The sequence below is a fragment of the Salvelinus fontinalis genome, chromosome 5 (assembly GCF_029448725.1).
Source record: "Salvelinus fontinalis isolate EN_2023a chromosome 5, ASM2944872v1, whole genome shotgun sequence".
NCBI lineage: Eukaryota > Metazoa > Chordata > Actinopteri > Salmoniformes > Salmonidae > Salvelinus > Salvelinus fontinalis.
In genome coordinates, this window is record NC_074669.1 from 17,222,924 (window position 1) to 17,247,759 (window position 24,836).

General features: G+C 41.0%; 1 protein-coding gene across 8 annotated transcripts in view; it reads left to right on the plus strand.

Annotated features, from left to right (window-relative positions):
* Positions 1–10,435: 10,435 nt before the first annotated feature.
* LOC129855227 (nuclear factor 1 C-type-like) overlaps positions 10,436–24,836 on the plus strand; it is a 112,933-nt gene continuing 98,532 nt past the window's right edge. For 2 of the 8 annotated variants that reach the window (XM_055922649.1, XM_055922652.1), the window contains exon 1: positions 16,654–18,401. In XM_055922649.1, coding sequence (XP_055778624.1) covers positions 18,342–18,401 — 60 coding nt within the window. In that variant the 5' untranslated portion in view covers positions 16,654–18,341. Of the gene's footprint in view, positions 11,170–13,241; positions 13,729–16,503; positions 18,402–24,836 lie in introns of those variants that run through there. The other 6 variants (XM_055922651.1, XM_055922650.1, XM_055922655.1 and 3 more) reach the window with 6 other exon arrangements.

Below are 24,836 nucleotides of genomic sequence, written 5' to 3' on the forward strand. Positions count from 1 at the left end.
TTCTGCAATTCTACATATTTTGTCATGTCTAATGTGTTTTCATATGACACCAGTGAGTGAGGCCCGCGTGCGTAGTGACCCGTTCTGGATCTGGACCGACTGTAGAGTATGGCTGCTTTAGAACAACTTAACCTTTCTGTGTGTCATGCTTCCCAAACATGAAGGAATACTGTTATTAGTGCAACGAGACTACGTGCGACCCTGACTGACCCTCGGCACACACATCGTCTTAAAAAAAGTTACCGTGGGGTTGCGGAATCAGATAAATTCATACATAAATGAAACTGAATAAAAGCAAAGCTGCTTAACTTGAACCATTTGTTTTTAATGGAATGGTTTGGCTCACTCTGAAGACGATTGCAATGTGCCACAAATGGTCCAAAATGGGAAAATTACGCTCAATTTGCTCTTAGTAAGCATTCAGAGGCCAAATGTAGTAAATAGGTTGCTTTCACTGAAAATATGGAGAGAAGTCTTGGCATTCTGCATCTTGGCAAGAGTTGATCCTATTTGGAAAGAGTTTCCCTCTTTCCACTCTCATCTTGCTTATGTTTTGGAAAGTGAGCCGAATCTCATTTGATACAGTAACAGGACAGTAACAGCAATCCTTCTACTGTGTGTGTATTGCTTTTAATAGTTGCATAACACTTAGAGACACTGACATGTGTTGTCACTCATGAGCCACCTGAGTACCTTACAGTAAACCACATGTCAAGTGGCATATGCAGCAAGCTGCATACCGTGAACTGTAGATTGACTCCCTGAAGTAATAACAGGTCTATTGATGCTTTTTTCCATCCATCTCTGGGAAAACATGCAATGTCATTTCTTTTAGAGCTTGTAGATGTAATTGTATGTTGGAGGATATATTGGCACGGGTGCCAATCCTCCTTCGAGAGCATTAGCCTTTTTATACAACGGGTTACCAACATATTCAAATAATGATTGACATATTTTCATTATCCCTTGCTTGCTAACTAGCTAACTATGGCTAACTTACAGTCACGTCAAAAAGTGCAGCTAGAATAACAGCAAAGTAGTAGCATTTTCTTTTGTTAGGCTGTTTTGTAGTGGCATTTATTTGGATACATTCATAACAATTAGCTAATGAGGCGCGATTTCGCTTGGCATAGAAAATGTGCTCTCTCGTCAGGACACTGTTGTTCAGAGGAGCTAGCCAACAACACACCTAACACAATCACTTCAAACTGAAGCTGGAAAGACTGCAAACTAGCTGCACTTCATTATGTTTGACCTTTTTTTTAAATTGACATTTCTTTGTATATACAGTTGAAGTCGGAAGTTTACATACACCTTAGCCAAATACATTTAATCTCAGTTTTTCACAATTCCTGAAATTTAATCCTAGTAAAAATTCCCTGTCTTAGGTCAGTTAGGATCCCCACTTTATTTTAAGAATGTGAAATGTCAGAATAATAGTAGAGAATGATATATTTCAGCTTTTATTTCTTTCATCACATTCCCAGTGGGTCAGAAGTTTGCATACACTTGCATACACTTCAATTAGTATTTGGTAGCGTTGCCTTTAAATTGTTTAACTTGGGTCAAACGTTTTGGGTAGCCTTCCACAAGCTTCCCACAATAAGTTGGGTAAATTTTGGCCCATTCCTCCTGACAGAGCTGGTGTAACTGAGTCAGGTTTGTAGGCCCATGCTTTCTCAGTTCTGCCCACACATTTTCTGTAGGATTGAGGTCAGGGCTTTGTGATGGCTACTCCAATACCTTGACTTTGTTGTCCTTAAGCCATTTTGCCACAACTTTGGAAGTATGCTTAGGGTCATTGTCAATTTGGAAGACCCATTTGCGACCAAGCTTTAACTTCCTGACTGATGTCTTGAGATGCTTAAATAATCCACATAACGTTCCTACCTCATGATGCCATCCATTTTGTGAAGTGCACCAGTCCCTCCTGCAGCAAAGCACCCCCACAACATGATGCTGCCACCCCCGTGCTTCACGGTTGGGATGGTGTTCTTTGGCTTGCAAGCCTCCCCCTTTTACCTCTAAACATAACGGTGGTCATTATGGCCAGACAGTTCTATTTTTGTTTCATCAGACCAGAGGACATTTCTCAAAAAATTACGATCTTTGTCCCCATGTGCAGTTGCAAACCGTAGTCTGGCTTTTTTCAGGCAGTTTTGGAGCAGTGGCTTCTTCCTTGCTGAGAGGCCTTTCAGGGTATGTCGATATGGGACTCGTTTTACAGTGGATATAGATACCTGTTTCCTCCAGCATCTTCACATGGTCATTTGCTGTTGTTCTGGGATAGATTTGCACTTTTCGCACCAAAGTACGATAATCTCTAGGAGACAGAACGCGTCTCCTTCCTGAGCGGTATGACGGCTATGTGGTCCCATGGTGTTTATACTTGCGTACTATTGTTTGTACAGATGAACGTGGTACCTTCAGGCGTTTGGAAATTGCTCCCAAGGATGAACCAGACTTGTGGAGGTCTACAATTTTTTTTCTCAGGTCTTGGCTGATTTATTTTGATTTTCCCATGATGCCAAGCAAAGGGGCACTGAGTTTGAAGGTAGGCCTTGAAATACATCCACAGGTACACCTTCAATTGACTCAAATGATGTCAATTAGCCCATCAGAAGCTTCTAAACCATGGCATAATTTTCTGGAATTTTCCAAGCTGTTTAAAGGCACAGTCAACTTAGTGTATGTAAACTTCTGACCCACTGGAATTGTGATACAGTGAATTATAAGTGAAATAATCTGTCTGTAAACAATTGAAAAATGATTTGTGTCATACACAAAGTAGATGTCCTAACCGACTTTCCAAAACTACTGTTTGTTAACAAGAAATGTGTGGAGTGGTTGAACAACGGGTTTTGATGACTCCAACCTAAGTGTATGTAAACTTACGACTTCAACTGTATCCATAAAAATTATACCAGCTGATTCATGATTTCGACTGGCTGAGAAACGCTGCCTGCCTGTCTGCCTCGTCCCGACTCCCGACGCGTTCATTACTATAGGACAGTTGGAGATCGAATTTGAATATTGAAACAATATTGCAAATGTCGGAGAGACAGACATCAAGGTTTATACAAATCTCCGCTTTTGGAAACTAAATGTTAGTCTAAAAGAAATGTGAGATAATGTCTAGATGCTTTTTATAGTGGAGATCATGTTTATAAAGTGCCTGGCTGGGCTGATGGGACAGTGGATTGTGCAGTCAGATGGAACAGAGTAAATAGGCATTTTAACTTCATAGATTTAGCCGGTGGTAACTTGTGGAATAGACACCGGCAGAATGAGCTTTTAACCAATTAGCATTCAGGAATAGAGCCACCGGTTGTATAATTCTCTATAGCATCCTCCGGATGTTTGTGCAGAGAAAAGCACAACATTATACAGTTATCAAATCACTTCATTAATTACACCACACAGAAAGCTGTGTATAAGTAGGCTTGCTGTTTGTTTGCTGCCAATTAGATATTTATCTGTTCTCCAAACAAAACAAAAGCTGTGTGTTATAGTACCTCTGCTTGCCAACATTTGGAATAGTTCACAATGAAGCACAGTAAAGGTTCGGCAACAGTTCTACTTTTATGTATGCACAGAAATACTTAAATATATCACTCACAGATACTTACAAATACAATAAAGTATCTCTAACACTGTTGACATTAACCCATATACTTTTTTGCTTCAAATCAAAATCTTTTTCAAGATAGTTCCTAATCAATTTGATGTATAGCATTTCGAATTTCACCTTTGCAAAGTGAACATCACTATTAATGTTCATAATGTAGTGAGCGAGAACGCTGACTACCAGGCAACACCATGAAACACACTCTGATACTGCCCTCTTCAGGATACCTTATTCATGTCAAACATTACACTTCACTGACTACGATTGAGTGCAGCACATATGTATTCTTTGCATGTGTCGTTTTCACTTGCATAAAGATGACATGAAAGGCCATTGTCATAGTTGTGTCATGGCATGAGTCCTGGCTGTCACTCCTGTCTTTAGGCAACATACCTTTTAGATGTGCTCACATAAAACATTTCACAACTATTCAGGGACCTGTAACTGGCTTACTCTAGCAATAAGTTGAAAATTGATTTATACTGATGCCTCTTAAGTAGTTTTGGTATATACATTTAGCAATATTCATAGTTATTGTGTCATGTAACCCCTTTCAACATAGTACAGCAAACCAGTATATTGAAATTGGTATATTTCACAAAGAAAAATAAAGTTGAATGTGTTTTTTTTCTCTATCTCTGTATTATCTCTGAATATATTTGGTCTGATTTAAATGGAATCCTGCATGGAGAGAATTTTACAGGAACCTTTCAATTCACATTTGAACTGTGGATCATGCCTCTCCCGCTCACTCCAGCACAGCCTTCCTGTGGTAAGCTCAGATTGCAAGACAAGACAGATTACTCCACCAAACTCCTCAAGTTGGCCTAAAGGCACACATGCATTATCAATCTGCAAATGTATTTGGCAATAGGTGAATGAATCTCATGAATTGTATTGTGTAACCATGTGATTACACAAGTGGTTCTTGACTGAGTAGCCTAATGCAGTGGTTCCAAACTGTGGGGGTTCTTGCAGGAACCTAACTGCCCAACTGAAACATTTGGATTTGACAGGACAGAAGGTGCAGTCACTTAACTGAAAAATGTAAAGATCTCCTAAATTTAAGGTAAGGTTTGTCCCTTGTATGATCTAAATTTGATATTGTTTTGTGATGATACCATATCTTTTAACATTTGTGTAACTCTTTCTAAAACAGAAAATGGACACAGTTCAATGGATATCAATCAACAAAGAGGTAAGAATATGTATGCTATAAGAATATGTTGAAGGCTAGCTGTATTGGGTGCAGAGACTGAACTGCTGACTTTTGTGTCTGTGTCTGCAGGTATACAGAAGAGGAGGCATACAAAGGTATGTCTACTGGTATCACGACTCAGGACAAGACCCAGATGTAGACAGTTCGAATCGCAGATGTTTATAGAGAAAAACAGGGGGCAGGCAGACAACAGGTCAAGGGGCAGGCAGAGGTCAGTAATCCAGGGCAGTGTCAGACAGGTACAGAATAGCAGGCAGGCTCAGGGTCAGGACAGGCAGAGGTCAGTAATCCAGGGCAGTGTCAGAAAGGTACAGAATAGCAGGCAGGCTCAGGGTCAGGGCAGGCAGAGGTCAGTAATCCAGGGCAGTGTCAGACAGGTACAGAATAGCAGGCAGGCTCAGGGTCAGGACAGGCAGAGGTCAGTAATCCAGGGCAGTGTCAGAAAGGTACAGAACGGCAGGCAGGGTCAGGGCAGAATGGTCAAAACCGGAAAAACTAGAAAACAGGGACTACAGAGAATAGGAGTACGAGGAAAAACCACACTGGTAGGCTTGATGAGGCAAGACGAACTGGCTACTGTCAAACAGAAAACACAGGTATAAATACACAGGGAATGATGGGTAAAATGGGCGACACCTGGAGGGGGGGGGGTGGAGACAAGGATAAGACAGGTGAAACAGATCAGGGTGTGACAATTGTTATGCAGATCACATGTACCACCCTCATCCATTACCTCTTCAATGAAAATCCCGTAGGCCTCTACGTTATGGACAAGGTATATGTATGAAAACCATCACCAAAACATTTCCCCCCCACATAAACCAAGGTATGAATACTGTCATGTGCATGTTTTGTTAAACATCTGTATAATTAAAAATGTTAGGATTCACAGACTTCACCCTCACTACACATCTAATGAATATAACAGGAAACCTGTTCGATAACCATGCACTGCAAAATCATTCTGGCTATGGATACGGAGGACATCAACACATTAACATCAACACACCAGATGATATACCCATTGGACTTGGGGCTCGGCTGGGAGTTTACCATTATTTTGATTTTGTTATTGTGCTTTGCCACTAAAATTATAATAAACACTGACATCTAAAATGCTGTAATATTGTTGTTATTGTTATGCCTATTATTAATAATAATAGGGGAGGGGGTAGTTCAGATATTAACCCCAAAAGTTACTTCAAAAGGTTATTCGATGATCCATTGAGAGGGGTTCTTTGAAGAATTTATAGGGGTTCCCCCACAGTTTCAATTTGAAACCCCCTAAAAGATACTCCAGGAACCTTTTGTTTTTAGAGTGTACAATTGCAGGAAATAAGATTTAAAGCTGCCAAATTCTCTCCACCAACAAGAGGGGTGTGAACAGTTTGTGTCATGAACAATGCTTGTGCCCATAGAAATAGATGTGGGATGTTCCCCAATGATGGAAGGGGGACCCCGAGTGAAAAGATTTGGGAACCCCTGGCCTAGTGTATGGTATTTAATCAAGTTGGCGTTTTTCTCACATTAAAATATGTTTTCATTTCCTCTATCTTGCAAAAGCAGTTTTTTTAACACATGTATGATTGACGTTGTCAAGTCCGATTTACAGGTGGTGGAGGATGTTATTCTACTCCAATATCGATCATTTTTGCAGCGCATTACATGTATAGCCTACATGTTAACGTTTAACAGCACCACTGTTTTACTGCACAAGGCCTAAATGTGTTGGTCCAAACCCTTATCTTGTTTACTGTCACTGGTCCCACACTGCATTATAAGATTACGTATTTCTGCTTCACTTTTTTCCCTTCATGATTCAACAACTGTTTTAAATAAATAAAAAGCTGTATAATGTCTCCTGATGGGCCAAATCCTAATTTGAGATTTCGGTCGCAATGATGTGGCAGTCTAAAAAAACGGCAACTCTCTAACGTGCAGTACAGGCTGTCCATGTACTGGACGCTGGACAGGTGCTGGATCTGCCTCCATGGACCCAACAAAAATATAATTTTCAAGAAACAGTATGGAAACTATAGGCTACTACATATTTTAATAATAAAGCCAATATACTTTGAAATGTTCGAATCAAGTAGGCCTATTTCTGATGTAAACATAACTTGGGTTTAGGCTATATTAATACAATTGATTTAGCCTATAAGGCCTATCCATTAGAGAATGTAACGAGGTAAAGGTACCCTGATGACGACTCATTTATGAAATCAATCATTTACATTTTAAAACTAACTTCATGGTGGAGATTCTATGAAGTTTGCGCCACATGGTTTCACATTGAAAACTCATTCAGGCTAAAATACAAAAGCAACGTTTTTGTCCTTTCTGCAAGTTATCGTCAGTTTGATTTTCTGCTAATTTCATTTGAAATAAACCTACAGATAAGAGTTTTTAGAAAAATAACTACCCAACATCCGTTTTTTAAGAAGTACAGGTAAAAGAAAAAAAGAGTGACCAATCCCAAGTATGACGAGATTAAAATAACTTTCCAATTAGAGATGGTTGTGATTTCAGAATTGTATTTTCTCTTTGTCTCCTTTTGATTCGTGCAACCATGGACCAGTGAATGTTTCCCGACAGTTATTTAGACATTTCAGCAGCTAGCCAAAACCTGTTGCATTAGTTATTCTGATTTCATTCCGTATATGCTGAGTTTAACAAACACTCGTCCAAGTAAGCGAATTCGTTTAGCCAGAGGCTTTCTATTCAACACAAGATCATTGAGTTTCTGTTTGTTTCCTGTTAAATTCATGTTGTTCTTGTCGTCCTTTACAAAACGATCAAAAACATTGTAATAGCATTTACTCCTGCTTAGGGGTTTTATAGAATAAACAATGATTGGATGTCAGACCTAAAACGTATAAACAAAACAACCACAAATATACAAGAAACCATAAAATTGATCCCACAGTGTAATGTGAAATATCTCATACACTCTAAAAATAAAAGGCTCCTGGAGTATCCTTTAGGGGTTCTTCAAATTGAAACTGTGGGGGAACCCCTATAAATTCTTCAAAGAACCCGTTAAAAAAGGGTTCTTCAAAGACCTACTATAAATGGATCCTCGAAGAACCCTTTGAAGAACATTTTGGGGTTCGATTTTTTAACCACCCCCCTCCCTTATTATTATTAATAATACGCATAACAATAAGAACAATAACGCAATATTTTAGTTGTCAGTGTTTATTATGATTTTAGTGGCAAAGCAGAATAGAAAAATCTAAATATGTGGTAAACTCCCAGCAGAGCCCCAAGTCCAATGCGTATATTAGTGGAACCTGAAAATGATCTAGTATTTTAAATCCCATGTCAGAAAAAATACAAATGATTATTATTCTTCATAAATGTAGCTGAGGGACATTAAGCTTAACTGTCAAAGTAATGTGACATTTGAAAAATATTACTGTTTGTTTCAAAGAAATACTATTATGTTTTACCTCATATCACCAGTTTGGGCAAAAAGGTTTGAAGTTAGTCTTCAAATTATACATTTACGGTTATTGATAATCAAAGCATGGTAAAAACAAAACATGAATTTCACCCCAATCGATTAATTTAAAAAAAATCTTATCCAAGAGTTGAGCAACAAGTTACAATTTTATTTTAGCATATGAAGGGTTAAATATTCTGGCTAAATATTTGCGTTTTCCGTGAGCAGATTTTATGGAAATCATGCTTTCAATTGTATAAACCAGCATTTTCTAAAAACAGAACACAATGTCAAGTTTGCCTGGTCGGGCCTCGATCTAACTGTATCAAACATGATCAAATAAAAAGTGCATTCAAAGTAAAAGGAAGAAAACACACACAATCTGCCTCTCCAGCTCTTGAATGGATTGTCTCATTTCTGTCTCATATATTAACAAATACTCCAGTATGGATTTTGTATGATCAGTTCGCTGTTAAAATGCAAACCTGAGACTTAAATTCAAACAGGTGTATTATCCCATTGCATAACCAAGCTCGTAAACCTAGTCGAGATAAGACCTTAATATTCTTCATCAAATTATGCTATTAAGATTCTAATTAACAGGGCCATTTGACCTTTGAGATCAAACAGTGAAAGGAAATGGAAAGAGGAGAATAATCCAGTAACAGCCTATACATTGGGGATTTCTTTGCTACTGAAAATCATTAGTTCAGGTTAGATAACGACAAAAAGCCTTGCATGCGAGAGACAATCTCTTCAAACCAGATTCTATAATTGCACTAAAGACCAAATCCTTCAATCAAAGAATGCATTTTCACTTAGGTCAATTTTCACTGGTACAATTCTACAATTATGTAGTAATATTGAACTGCTTTATCATTTTGGAAGAATGTGGTCATGGCCTACAGTTTTCAGTAACACTTTATTTTAAGGGTCTATAATAAACCATTTATAAGGCATTTATAAACAATCTGATCAACATTTATTGATCATTACTCCTACATTTCTAAGTTATTCACACGTGATGTTTAACGAAATACATGTTTAAGGAAATATATATATATTTCCTTAACATCCTGTGTTGTGTGCTTATTCTTTACCAGGTACTGCAGGAATGTCTACCAATGCATGTCCATCTTTTTGTGAGAAGTTACACTGGTCACTCAGAACATTTATAAAGTATTTATAACATGTAAATAGCACTCATTTTAGATTTGAAACTGCCAAAATACGTTACTACTGATTGGTAAATGGTTTGCTAATGTGGGGGTAATGATTAATAAATGGTGAACATACAATTTATAAAAAAATGTTTATTACAGACCCTTAAAATAAAGTCTTACCCAGTTTTCAAACACGTTAGTCCTAATGAACTGACACGCAGAAAGCAGTTGAACACACTGGGTTAATTCTTTGGAAATGTCACACTTATTAACTCATGCAGGACTTCCCTAAATATTTTCAGTTGTAACATGTCATAGGCCACATACTTTCGTGAGTTTTGAAGAATATTGGTAATATATATATATATATATATATTTAAAATCCATTATTAAGCTGCAGAAACCAGCTGAAAGCGCAGGGTTCATTCCGTGTAAAAGTCCATTTATAAGAATACTTATGCTACATTCATGAAAATGGAATATCAATAGAAAAACGATTAGGCTACGAATTATGAATAATTATTAATTAATTACAAATGATCTTGTGTTTGGAATGTTAGGCTATTATAGTCAACTTCAGATATATTTTCCTTGAGGATGGATGCATAACCGTCTGTGGTCAAGTTCCCTTCTCCCTTCTGAAAGGTTTGAGCAAAGTGGGGTTAAAAGCAATGACAGATTTGACAACACCTGACACGTTGACAGCTCTTCAAACCATTGTGAAGGTGTAATAAATACTGAGGATGTAATACACACCCACACACACACACACACACGCACACACACACGCACACACACACACACACACACGCACACACACACACACACACACACGCACACACACACACACACACACACACACACACACACACACACACACACACACACACACACACACACACACACACACACAATAAAAACAAGACCAATATTGTTATAGGCTGTTATATCTCTATTATAGAACGTAAATCTCTCTGAGATTACAACATGTTTTGTAATAGCGTCTCACAGTGGGCAATAGTTGTCTTTTAGCTTTTTATAAACTACGCCATCAAGTGCAACACTAATAGAATGCGTTAAGCCACACACACTACCTCGCCCTCTCTCTCGCGCGCACACACACGCACACACACACACACCCGCACCCGCGCACACAGACACACACACCACCTTCGCGTTTCATCTTTTCCTTCCCCGAGACGACTGTAAGATCTCCTATGAGCCCATCGTTCGGGACGTCTTTAAGGACGTTCACATACAGACGAAGCATTGATACAACATATTAAGGACATCTAGGCTATGTGTAGCCTACAATGCTGCAAATCAATGAGACCGAAGGATCAGTTCTGTAATTTAAAGATATAAAAACAATAACAGCACTATACATTACGACACCATCAAGCGGTGTACAGTTTGCAGAATCTGCCCGAAATCGTTCAGCCCGTAGCTATATTATAGGGAAATCTTTATTTTGTCCCATTTTACCTTGTACCGAAGATTCTACGGGGATTGACGCTGCAGACTTCGCGTGGGACGTTTCTATTTGATCTCTGCGGGTTATTCTCCCCTCCGAAGACCACGGATTACTTCTGTTCGCGGATAAATGGATATGGAATAATAATAAAAACACGTCGACGAGATGACCATGCTTTGAACCGCGGTGCTGCATAAACTATAACTTGTCTGGGGGGGTTGACAGTTTCGCTTCGAAATGGTACGTTTACAAATCAATTTCATCTGTATTTGTCTATGTTACAACAGACGCAAGGCGAGAATGATCACGCGTCAGTTGTGTGCACTCTGTAAAGTCAAATTGAGATTGCGTAGAGCTGCATTTTGGTGTTCTGCTCCTTTCCGTCTTTCTCGGCAGGCTACTCCTTTTATTGTTGGTTTTCAGCCAAGCAGAGTATTTGTGGGAAAGGCTAGAAATGCAGACATATGGTATATTTATGTTACACCTGCGCGTAATGATTGATATAGCCTACAAAGCGTTTTGGCACTTCTCCGCAGTGAAAGTTATTAGTTTTTTTTGTTGCCAGTTTGACTAGTGCAGCGCAGATGTATATTCACCACGGGATGTTGAAGTTCAAAGCCAATATACTCTGTGCCCGGTTAGAGTTTGTTCAGCAGAAAATGGCCGCAGCCAGAGCCAGAGCCGCAGGGGCGCCGGCATGAATTTGAACCATAGACCGACAGAGGCGCTCCGTCCCTGGATGCAGTGCCGTTATAACCCACATAGCCTACTTGCAGAGTTGCAATCGGAGTGTTTTGAAAGTGCACTCAATTGGCATGGGGATATTTAGAGTCTGTGTGAAAACAATATACTTTCTCTGGCCTACTGTTTTGGAAATATCAAATAAATATATTCAGGGCGTTATATTTCGGGATGTCATAGATAACAAAATGGCCAATTCTTCCAGTTATGTCTGAACTGCAGTTCACTTCACTTCATGAAGGCTGATTTACCCGCCACCACCAACGAACCGCTACAGACGTTAAACTTGTGCTACATGGATTGCATTCCGTTATTACATTATACGTGGCTTATATAACGTTATTGCCAACTCAGGGTGTTAACTAATATTGATGCAGACAACATTGTCCCTTCAGACTGATCTCAGAATAGTTTTCTCAACTTGACAGATATAAACTGGTCTGGTACTCACTTAAAGTAGACCAAGAAAGTTTATATTTCATTTTCTCTTCTGGCTTCATGGAGAGTCGTTAATACTCTTGTGTTCGTGATGACATGGGGATATATCTTTTAAGGGGAGATACAGGAATATTAGGCCTATTTTAGTATAGAATCCCAACCATTGATATCAATCAAACTGTGTAACATTTGGAGTCTTTTCAAACTTTAATGCTACAATGACTTTATACGTACACTTTATTGGCTACTTACTATCCCTTAGTTTAACACGTGTTGTTGTGTGCATAGTTACAAAAGCAGAATGTGTCCATAAAGTCGAAAGACATCATCTTTCTTGGATAGTTCTCCAAATATTATTGTCATTACAACGACCACTTGTTTTGTGTGCAAGTCACATCTGATAATAATAAATACAATACTGTAGAAATTGATAAAAGTAGGTTACATCTGAATTCAATGAAAAGTAACAGTATGCTCACCACTGACGTCTCTGCGCTTTTACGCACAGACGTGTATAGCTTATTATTAGTTTGTATAGATGTCAGTGTGACATGGCCTCCCTATGTGCATGCATATATTATAGAAAACAGTTACCTTTATAACGGATGATGCATTTAGAAGCTTGGTTTTCTGAATGGTAGGCTATAATTGCATGATTAGGATATCTACGTTATCTGAGTTTTTTTTAAACAAATCTTAGCAATTCTGATCATTTCATAAAGCTGTTAAACTTAGATGACATTACATTTTAGTCATTTAGCAGACGGATCTTATCCAGAGCGACTTACAGTAGTGAGAGCCTACATTTTCTTACCATGCTCTACCAACTGAGCCACACGGGACCGCAGCTTAATGAAGTGTAGTAATAACAGCTCAATTAAGTGTAGTTCATTTTGTAGTTTAGTCATGAGGCCACTTGGTAGTGCAGGCTACTGTATCTGTGAACCAACGCACTCAAATGGTTCATAGGCCAATTACGCAGCAAGTTGCCACAGACACGATTTTGAATTAACGCTACAAGCGCACATGCAAAGTCGCTGTCCTCGATGCTGGGATAGGCTATGCGAGGGAGGGAGTGTGCGCACTTGCATGGGCGAGAGAAAGTCCTCTGCAATTTGTCTTTCTAACCATCCGTACCAGTGTTGCACCTGATCTAAACGCATTACTTTGTTTAATTCGTGGATTTAATGGGTATTGCCACATGGAATCAGGGTTACTGCTTCTTTAAGTGATTTTTTGGGGATGGGCTATTTTCATAACGTCATTTAATTCCTCCCTCTTTTTCATTTTCTCGTTCTTTGATTATTTTTTCTCCCCCCATTTCCTAAATGGAACAGATTGCCCGAGCATTTTCATTTCCCAGCTTTCCCAATTTGTTGTATTAAAAGTTAGCCTACTCTTTTTATTTTACAGTATTTTTTAAGTTGAACTTTTCTTCTGTATTTGAGGGCTTACATCTCAGTGGACGTAAACTGCAAGTCAATTGGGGCGATGGTGGAGGTGCAATGATGATGATGAACTTTAAAATAATGATTCACTAACTTGTTTGTCTTTTTCTACCTGACAAGTTGTTATAAGTTCCTTTTCATCATGATGTACTCTCCTCTCTGTCTTACTCAGGTAAATGATTCCTTACTTTTGGGGGGGAGTTATTATGCATGTGCGTCTGTCTTGACTGAACGTGGCTGTGAAATACAGATGATATTTCAGTTTAGAAAAGGGCGGGATGAGTGTTGTTGGCACAGTCCTTAACGAGACGCGGAAACCCGAGTCTCTCAGGCTCTATTAACTTCAGACTTTTTGTTATCACTATTTTACTCAATAGCATTATGCCGACTCATATTTAACGTATATTTTTAGTCTCAGCTTTTCATTAAGTTTGTTTACCTTGGAGAAGTATAAGGCTAAAGTGTCCGCATTTTCATTCATTAGCTGTGACCGATGCAGGGCGCATGATGGCAAGCTGTGCATGCCGGAAGTATCATCAGAATTGTTAATCATAAAGTATCATCAAAAATTAGGCTATCAACCTGGTGTATGGGAGCGTTTCCCCCGAAGTATTCTACTCATTTTTGAGTTTAGGAGGGACAACAAACCACCCCCGAGAACTGTGGTCAGGCAAGGGAGCACTTCGGTTTAGTATTGATGTCCTGATTAATTATTTAAATGCTTATAATCTTTGGAAATAAAAAAGGCAATACAAACCAATAGTTTGTCGTTGAATAAGGATTAGTGTCTGCTCTCTCTCTCTCATGGAGTAGTGTGCACTTGTGTTTTGCGGCATTTTGTGTATCCAAATAGTCTATCAGTTTATTGAGAACACTACTCAGCATACTGTGATATCAGGATGTTTATTTAGAATATGTAATAGTGAACAAGTCAGAGCCACATTTCTTACCTGTTGTTGATTCTTTCTAATTGTGTTTTTGTCGTATGCATGAAAATTAGGCCTCTTTTGAGTCAGGTTGAAGCACGGTTTTGGACATCTAGTTAAAATATAATAAATGTTGATCTAGTACGCATCCAATTAACATTTAATTAAGTTGTAATTGAGTAGATAATATTGCATAGAATTTTAATGTAAAACTTAGAATGAAGTGATATGTAAAGAAAGGCACTGCCTGGCCTATATGATAAATCAAGTTTCCTATGACCTTTGTATTGCAAGGTAGGTCTATTACAGGCCATGGCTGGTTTTGAGGAGCCTATTTCAATATATAGGTGGATGTATTTCACTTGGGTAAAACTATCCAAATAGGAAAAAATCTCTCTTCAATTTATTGATAGCCTTTAGCTGCCATTTACACGCAATAAGGTATAGCCACAAAGTCTACATATAGGCCTACTGTAGTTCACCAGTAAAATTATAATTTGTTGGTCATTTTCAAATGGAATTCCACTTAACTTAATTCACAAAGTACATAGTAATAAAGGGATTGTAAATCAATAATATACCTTGTTTTAATAGCTGAAGACATAAATAGTACTGTAGTTTCCGTGAATAAATGCACTGCAAGAGGAATCCAGGGAAGAAGGGTTTGGGTTTTCTTGCATGGTTCTGAACTGTTATTGTGAAGGACTGTTTTTAATTCAGCAGAGGAAAGAATATTAGGCTAAATTCCTCATGTTGCTGTATGCAACAGGTTCCATATGCTTTACTGAATGTATATTTCAATAGTATTGTAACTTAACATTGTAGTAATACTGGTGACAGTTGTATTATTAATGTGCTTATGGAGTTGCCTCATATGAATAGTAGCAGTTCAAACATAATAATGCATTAAGGCCTTGGCCTATTTTATTTACAAAAGTTTATTATTAATGTCTCAGGGAGTGGCATTATATTTTTACTGAAATGTCCAGTATATAATTATGAATGGTTAAAATTAGCTGATGAATGTATTGTTTATTCATTGAGATAATCCAAATGAAATAATGAAGATGGTAAACCAAGTGTAATGTGAAAAGGAGTTCTATTTTTGGTTTTGAAATTAAGTCTGGAAGGCGATACACTCCTAGTGTATGCAGCCAACTGGTTTGTTGTATTGCTCATATGCATATATTTAAACGTTTGGAACATTAGTGAATTCAGACTTGTTTAATGGTAGTAGAATATCAGTGTCGTTTGTAATATTTAGATGAATGTTAGTAAAGCAAAATAGTTCATTTTAAAACAGCAGAGATGGGCTCTTTTCCTTGAGTTGAGTTCACAACATAATAATACATTCCTATGTATTTGAACTTTTAAACACTTGTGACAATGAGTACAAATAAATCTGCATTCTGAAGAATAATAGGCCTACAATATCTAAATGAGGGGAAGACATTTTTGTTTACAAAGTTTTCTAAAGTTGTAGTTATGGTTGAGGTACTTTGCCGTACTAATTTGTGAGCCATGAACAACCCGCTTGCCTCCACCTTAGGAGAGCTGCTCTCGTGTCCAGCTCAAGTTGCACCTTTTCCTGGTGTGGTTTTTGAGAGGGTCTGATAGCGGGAGTGAGCCAGGCTGAGCTCCACAGTGTGCTGCTACTCTGTACTGTAGCTGCAGCAGGCCAGCCAGCTAGGCAGGCAGGCGGGAGGTGCAGGGCCGCACCAGGCTTGTGTGAGGCCTCTCGTCTGCTGGCTGTCTGAGGCAGGGAGAGAGAGGAAGCCAGGGAGAGAGAGGAAGGTAGGGAGAGAGGTAGGCGGGGAGAGAGGGGAAGGCAGGGAGAGAGAGGAAGGTAGAGGGAGGCAGGGACTGAGGGGAAGGCAGGGAGAGAGAGGAAGGCAGGGAGAGAGGTAGGCGGGGAGAGAGAGGAAGGTAGAGGGAGGCAGGGAGAGAGAGGAAGGCAGGGAGAGAGGGGAAGGCAGGGAGAGAGAGGAAGGTAGAGGGAGGCAGGGAGAGAGGGGAAGGCAGGGAGAGAGGGAGGCAGAGCGTGCCAGACAACACTGCTGCCGCTCTGGTTCTGCTGGCAACCTGAAGGGCTGTGGCACTGCTAACGCTAAACACAAGTTATTACACATTATTCCTTTACTGCTTCTTTTCCTCTCTGTTGCTGACAAATGCAGATAGATGCAGACGTTTTGTTCGTTTTGTTACCTCTTCCAAGAAGCTGATTTGATTTTTCACTTCCGAGTTTAATTTACATGAAATCATAAGCGATTCTCCTTTAAGGTCTGACTGAGTTTTTGCTGACCCCTGCTTAGAAAATCATTTTCAGCAGGTTTCCCTGCTTGAAGGACTGTTGTGGTGGTGAGCTTAAGGGGCATAACCCGAAGCTAGTATCAGTATGGTCAATAAACATTGCCATGACTAAGTGCATGCCCTGTGCTACAAAGTGATAGCCAAACCAGGGTATTCCTACAGCAGCATTTAAAAAGAGATGGAGGCTAATATCCATTTTAAGAGGGATTAGAGAAAGACAATGAGTATGCAGGGGTTTAATACTTGTAAACATACATGTGAAATTCATGGAAGATATTTACTGAATTTATCATGGTGAATCACATGAACATGAATAACATAAAATGAGGACACACCTTTTGTTTTGTAAAGGCATACATGTACATGGTAGAGTACTATGAAGCATGCCAGCTTATATTATCTGTCAATATTGGATTCTTTTGATTAGTTAGTAAAACCAGGCCGCTGATGCGTTGTGTGTCTGCTGGAGATCTGTGAGTCTCAAATCCCACTGTGCTGGTAGTGCACTGTCATGCCCCCATTTTCTCATCCATTCAGTCTGTTAGAGCTGCAATTAGTGCCCCAAGGGAGAACCCAGCGTCGGGTCGAGTCAGGCCTGAGCTGGTCGCTACACAGCCCAACCATTTCACCATATTAAAACTCACCCAACTTTCATTCATTTCTGTCATTTGTCAAGTTCTACTTTTTTGCTCTGTGTTTTGTTGTAATGGATGTGAAATCTAAGCCTCTACTGATATTTCTCTCTCATTCAACACAGGCCTGTCTTTTTGTCCATGCTGTACGTATAGTTTGCACGGTTGTTTCCATTGATCCACCCGCATAATAGTTTTGCTTTTGTGCAATCAGTGCCTGCGTTGCATAAGCGCGTTATAAAATGTAGGTTTTCCCCCATTATTTTTAGGCCCAGCCTCAACAAGAATAATTTTTGTGTAACAGTTGTTCTGGGGCTAGCAGACAGAGCAGGCCCTTCTTTAATTTATGCTGAAATGTTCTGCACCCCTCTCCATGGTTGGACACATTGTGTTTGAAGTGCCGCTCGCTGCTCTCTCAAACCCAACCGTTTCCAAAAGAACCCCTGCTGGGTAGAGACTGGTATCTCTGAAGGCATCATTGCCGGAATGGGGGTGGGGAGAGTTCATTCGGAACAGAAATGCTTGCCCCACTTTTCCTCTCAGTGTCCTGAGTGGCACAACAGTCCTGGACGTGCTGTCCCTCTGCACCGCTCATCAGATGCACTGCCTCTAGTGATGGTCGCTCGCTGCCTGTGTGTGCCAATCAACATACTAATGAAGTTTATTTTGATTATTGGCCTCTCCAGAGTGTTGGGGGAGGGTCTTCTACTTTTTAAAAGTCTTTATTTATTCATGTCAGGAAGTGGAAAAATGGGACGGGTCTTAAGTAGAGCAGCTGCCTTCATGTGTTGATCCTGTTGACTGTCTGATTGTCACTAGGGGAAAGTGGGAGGGCGGGGGCCCTGAAAAGTGCCCGCAGTTATAAAACCTAGAGCTCTTGTCATAGAGACTGGGACTCCATGTGGCCGTCGTTGTAGATGTCTGTCGAAGGTTGGCTGCATTTTATATCACACCCAGGTTTCTCGGCAGGGAGCATGGTGAGCAGAATTTTTTAATATTTACAGTATGATGCCTTGTTTAAATTCCACCTGAATATGCAGCCTCCTCTCATTGGCAGCCAGGGGAGGTTAGAACTGAGGAAGCTTTCTGGGCTTTTCACTTTTGGCCAGGCCAGACCAGGGTGTAGCTAGCTGTCTGTGACAGGCACAGCCAGGTTGGCAATGTCTCTCTTGTGGAATGATGCTTATAATGGATTCCTTGGCCTGCAAAGCCCTGGCGCAGAACTGGTATACAGGAGCCAGTTATAACAACTGACTTGGGTCTCTGAAGTGCTATTAGGATTCTGAGATAGAAGGAATTAAAAACACAAACAATTAGGCTACACTTCAGCTCACAGCTCTGTGGTTGTGTTCCCAATTCCTATTCAGTTGTTATTTGTATTTGGTACAAATATGTATCATATCTATCATTATATACCCACATGGACAGAGTTTTGGATATGGTAAGACATAGTCTTTGCTGTGTTTCATAGTTAGAGGGTTTGAGGCTCAGATTTAGAGGGTTTGAGGCTCAGATTTAGAGAGTTTGAGGCTCAGATTTAGAGGGTTTGAGGCTCAGAGTTAGGGAGTTTGAGGCTACGAGTTAGGGGGTTTGAGGCTCAGAGTTAGGGAGTTTGAGGCTCCGAGTTAGGGGGTTTGAGGCCCAGAGTCAGGAGGTTTGAGGCTCAGAGTTAGGGTGTTTGAGGCTCAGAGTTAGGGTGTTTGAGGCTCAGAGTTAGGAGGTTTGAGGCTCAGCGTTAGGGAGTTTGAGGCTCCGAGTTAGGGGGTTTGAGGCTCAGAGTTAGGGAGTTTGAGGCTCCGAGTTAGGGGGTTTGAGGCTCAGAGTCAGGAGGTTTGAGGCTCAGAGTTAGGGTGTTTGAGGGTCAGAGTTAGGAGGTTTGAGGCTCAGCGTTAGGAGGTTTGAGGCTCAGCGTTAGGGGGTTTGAGGTTCCGAGTTAGGGAGTTTGAGGCTCAGAGTCAGGACTTTTAAAGCTCAGAGTTAGGGTGTTGGAGGCTCAGAGTTAGGAGGTTTGAGGCTCAGAGTTAGGAGGTTTGAGGCTCAGAGTTAGGGTGTTGGAGGCTCAGAGTTAGGAGGTTTGAGGCTCAGAGTTAGGGTGTTTGAGGCTCAGAGTTAGGAGGTTTGAGGCACAGCGTTAGGGGGTTTGAGGTTCCGAGTTAGGGAGTTTGAGGCTCAGAGTCAGGACTTTTAAAGCTCAGAGTTAGGGTGTTGGAGGCTCAGAGTTAGGAGGTTTGAGGCTCAGAGTTAGGAGGTTTGAGGCTCAGAGTTAGGGTGTTGGAGGCTCAGAGTTAGGAGGTTTGAGGCTCAGAGTTAGGGTGTTTGAGGCTCAGAGTTAGGAGGTTTGAGGCACAGCGTTAGGGGGTTTGAGGCTCCGAGTTAGGGAGTTTGATGCTCAGAGTCAGGACTTTTGAGACTCAGAGTTAGGGTGTTGGAGGCTCAGAGTTAGGGTGTTTGAGGCTCAGAGTTAGGTAGGTTTGAGGCTCAGAGTTAGGAGGTTTGAGACTCAGAGTTAGGAGGTTTGAGACTCAGCGTTAGGAGGTTTGAGGATCAGCGTTAGGAGATTTGAGGCTCAGAGTTAGGTTTGAGGCTCAGAGTCAGGACTTTTGAGACTCCGAGTTAGGGTGTTGGAGGCTCAGAGTTAGGGTGTTTGAGGCTCAGAGTTAGGTAGGTTTGAGGCTCAGTGTTAGGAGGTTTAAGTCTCAGAGTTAGGAGGTTTGAGGCTCAGAGTTAGGAGGTTTAAGGCTCAGAGTTAGGAGGGTTGAGGTTCAGTAGTAGGTCGACGTGAGAAGAACCTCAGCTCTTGGCAACACAAACAGAGTGCTGCTGGAGAGTCTTTTTGAAATGGTCCAACTGGAGGGCTATCAAAAATATACTGTTGCCGTGGCACAGCGCTGTGTTTATTTAAAATATCTTTGGTCCACTGCTGTTGCCAATGTAGCCTCGTTATGCACTGAACTGAATTCCTGGGTTTTAACCGTTCACTTATTCTTTCTTTCTAATGTCCACCAAACTTTATTCTTAAATGTACCATGGAGTGAATAAAATGGGAATAGTTTCTCAAGGATTTTGCTCATCAGAGCTTCATGTTGTCTTTGTGTGAGGCTGTACGCCACGTAGTTTATATTGAGCCGACAGTGATATTGATTGTTTATCAGGAATACTCTGGCACTTGACAAGTCTCAACACAGAGGGATAGAAAGGGAATTCAGGGTCTTGGCTCTCTGTGTGTGTGTGTGTGTGTGTGTGTGTGTGTGTGTGTGTGTGTGTGTGTGTGTGTGTGTGTGTGTGCGTGCGTGCGTGCGTGCGTGCGTGCGTGCGTGCGTGCGTGCGTGCGTGCGTGCGTGCGTGCGTGCGTGCGTGCGTGCGTGCCTGTGGTAGAGGTGAGGAGTGGCAGTGGAGAGGGCAGATCCCTTTGACATCTCTTCTTCTGTGTACTGCAATACAAAATAACGGTATAGACAGCAATTGCTTTAGCAGTGTGTGAAGAAGGGGCTGTTGTTTGTGACCGTATGAGAGGAATGGTAAGCGAGGAACTAGAGCTGTATTTTGTGACTGGGATCCAGTCATGCACAACGGCCACTGCGGGTGCTTTCAGAAGGTGAATCATACACATTTTGTATGGCTTGAGCTTTTATTCTAGAGCTGAAATTCGAATGTCTTTGCTCAGTTTCGGGCAATATGAGACAGCCATGTGTGACTTCCAGTCTCTTCACAGTTTTAATTAAATTTAATTTTAATTAATGACGTTTTGAGTAGCTTGTACACCACTTTATTTCAATCCTTGATATTAATATGGGTACTTCATTACTAGCTGAAATTAGGACTAAGTAGCTTAGAAACGCCATCTAATGGCGTGCGAGGCACTAATGAATGCAACGTAGTTTATTGGTATATTTCAGAATGCATGCTTCTGAGAACATACTCAATTGAAGCACCAGTGATTCTTCTCACGGTGGAAAACAGGCTTATTATCTGTCCCTTCATCTCTCCTATCTGGGTTCATACAGTACAATAGCCCTTCCTAGAGCCTAATCCATAGCCCATCATCTCATCTCATCCAGGTCAGGGGGCACAGCAGGTACTGTACTGCTGCAGCAGAAGCCCAGTAGTCTCTGGCTTGGCCTCCCAGTCCACCGGCAGACCTGCAGTACAGTATATGGATGGGTATTGTGTTGTACTGTATGGTCGTGCCCTCTGCAGCATGCTCCCTCTCATCTCCTGTGTTCCTCTTGGACAAGTGAAAAGGGGAACTATCCTGCCCTCTATTGAGATGCGCTGTTTTAATATTCCATCATCGTTGCAGTAGGTCATTTGTGATTTCAGAAGGGGGAAGAGTTTTAAGGAGCCCAGTGCACATACTGTAGGTACAGTTTCTCACTGATTGACCTATAATAGGCTGCCTGTAATAACCAGAACAAAATCAATTCCTATGTTTCTTTAGCAGAACACAAGCATAAAACATTTACAGTATAGGAAACTGTTCTACAGGTGTGGCAGGTTGGAAATCATACGTATTGTTGATTGTAACATGATATATAGATGACATTTAGAAAGGTGTGACACTTATCTTTAATTATTTGGTTTAGCAGGAACCTTGACTACTTAGAATCTGCTCCATGCCTGTGATTGGTTTTGATCCCTTGATTAGTTTCACTCAGTCAAAACAGTAGTGATGGGAGAAAAAATAGATACAGTTACATATCGGTATATTATTTTTGACCACATATTGTATCGTTTTGACTATATCGCAATATAATGTTTTGGGCTAGTTGGCACCAAAACTGTTTTTCCTTCATAGCTTGTTCTCCATCTTCTTTTTAAATAGGGAGACAATTTGTTTTCAGCACTTTTATTTCCATGACTGATGAAACTCATTTTCTCATGGCTCTTTCCTGTCCATCTGCAGCAGACATATTGTGAGCAATATGTTTGGAACATCGAATTGGAATAAAATCACACTATCGACTCGCAATACATGTAGAATCGTGAAAATCGCGATAAATATTATATCAGCACAAAATAATCGTAATAATATCTTATCGTGAGGTCCCTGGCAATTCCCAGTCCTACAAAACAGCGTTTTCTATTTACACAGTGTTGACTTATTGCATAATGTATACTATTTTAAAAATATGTTCGTTTATTATAGATGTGTAATAATCTGTATGACTGAAAATTCAGCTTTGGGCACTTGCGATTGTCAGCAAGCAATACACCATGCATAAGAATACGAATAGCAAAAACGTATTCAGCTGCAAAAACGTCTTTGTGGCAGTGAATGCAGACGATTTGCAAGTATTTAGGCAATGATGAATCACATCATATATCACTGTCAAAGCAGACGCTGCTCTAAGTGTAGAGATTTACAGGAAGTACGGAAGTGGAGACAGTCCCGTGAGACTCCCACTGGCTGGCTGCTGCTGGGCTGCTGGACCTCAACTCTTCTTGGCTCAGAATCGTCACACGACACTGGTTCCAGTCCCAGACATCAGTTAAATTCATTTAGGAAATGTATCTCCAAAATTAGGACAAATCAAAGAGATACTTTTGGATGATTTGGATTTAATGCAAAAAAAAATGTGAATATCGGTCCAATGACTAGAATGGGATTTGTGCCACAAATGCTAAAATGTTAGCATGTGGAAACAGTTCCAGGGAAACTAATCCAAAGCATGGATTACTGTCATATCTTGTCCATAGACTGCTTACAGGGTAAGGAAAACAATGTGTCACTTGGGTAAACTATCCCTTTAACGTTAATGAGGCCATCTATGACACAGTCATGTTTGTCATTGTCGGTCTTTAGACAACTCTGTGTTTAGAGAGACATTTCTTTGTGTGGAAAATAAGCTCACCCTTTCAGCCGGTGTGCCATGCTAATAGTGACAGGAACAGAAGGGTGGGGTGGGAAGTGTACTCTCAGGGGCGGTGTCCTAGGACACCTGTGGGCGGAGTGCTTGGGCCTGGGCTGACAGGAAAGCTGGTGAGGATAAACCATGTTCAGCAAGCTTTCTGTTCTCCCTCTTTTATTTGTTGACTTTGATTTTTTTGTTCTGCTCAGTTCACTTACAACCCCCTGCTTGTTGAACATCTCATTCCAAAACCATGGGCATTAATACGGAGTTGGTCCCCCCTTTGCTGCAATAACAACCTCGACTCTTCTGGGAATGCGTTCCACTAGATTTTGGAACATTTCTGCGGGGACTTTTTTCCATTCAGCCGCAAGAGCATTAGTGAAGTTGGGCAATGATGTTGGGCGATTAGGCCTGGCTCGCAGTCGGCGTTCCAATTCATCCCAAAGGTGTTCGTTGGGGTTGAGGTCAGGGCTCTGCGCAGGCCAGTAAAGTTCTTCCACACTGATCTCGACAAACCATTTCTGTATGGACCTCGCTTTGTGCATGTGGGGCATTGTCATGCTGAAACAGGAAAGGGCCTTCCCCAAACTGTTGCCACAAATTTGGAAGCACAGAATCATCTAGAATGTAATTGTATGTTGTAGCATTAAGATTTCCCTTCACTGGAACTGAGGGGCCTTGCCCAAACCATGAAAAACAGCCCCATACCATTATTCCTCCTCCACCAAACTGTACAGTAGGCACTATGGGCAGCGTTCTCCTGGCATCTGCCAAACCCAGATTCGTCCATCGGACTGCCAGATGGGGAAGCGTGATTCATCACTCCAGAGAACGCGTTTCCACTGCTCCAGAGTCCCATGGCGGCGAGCTTTACACCACTCCAGCCGACACTTGGCATTGCGCATAGTGATCTTAGGCTTGTGTGCGGCTGCTCGGCCATGGAAACCCATTTCATGAAGCTCCCGACGAACAGTTCTTATGCTGACGTTGTTTCCAGAGGCAGTTTGGAACTCAGTAGTGAATGTTGTAACTGAGGACAGATGATTTTTAAGTGCTACGCGCTTTAGCTCTCGGCGGTCCCGTTCTGTGAGCTTGTGTGGCCTACCACTTTGCGGCTGAGCTGTTGTTGCTCCTAGACGTTTCCACTTCACAATAACAGAACTTATAGTTGACCGAGGCAGCTCTAGCAGGGCAGGAATTTGACAAACTGACTTGTTGGAGAGGTGTCATCCTATGACGGTGCCACGTTGAAAGTCACTGAGCTCTTCAGTAAGGCCATTCTACTGCCAATGTTTCTCTATGGAGATGTATGGCTGTGTGCTCAATTGTATTCACCTGTCAGCAACAGGTGTGGCTGACATAGGCAAATCCACTAATTTGAAGGGGAGTCCACATACTTTTGCATATATAGTGTAGTAGTACGGCGCCACCCGAAGAAATTAGGATTAAGTGCCTTGCTCAAGGGCACATCGGCAGATTCTTCACCTTGTCAGGAGGACATGTTTGGCCATTTGGCTGTGACCTAATATGACTCCAGCACCGCTCGGCTGCAGAAGTAGG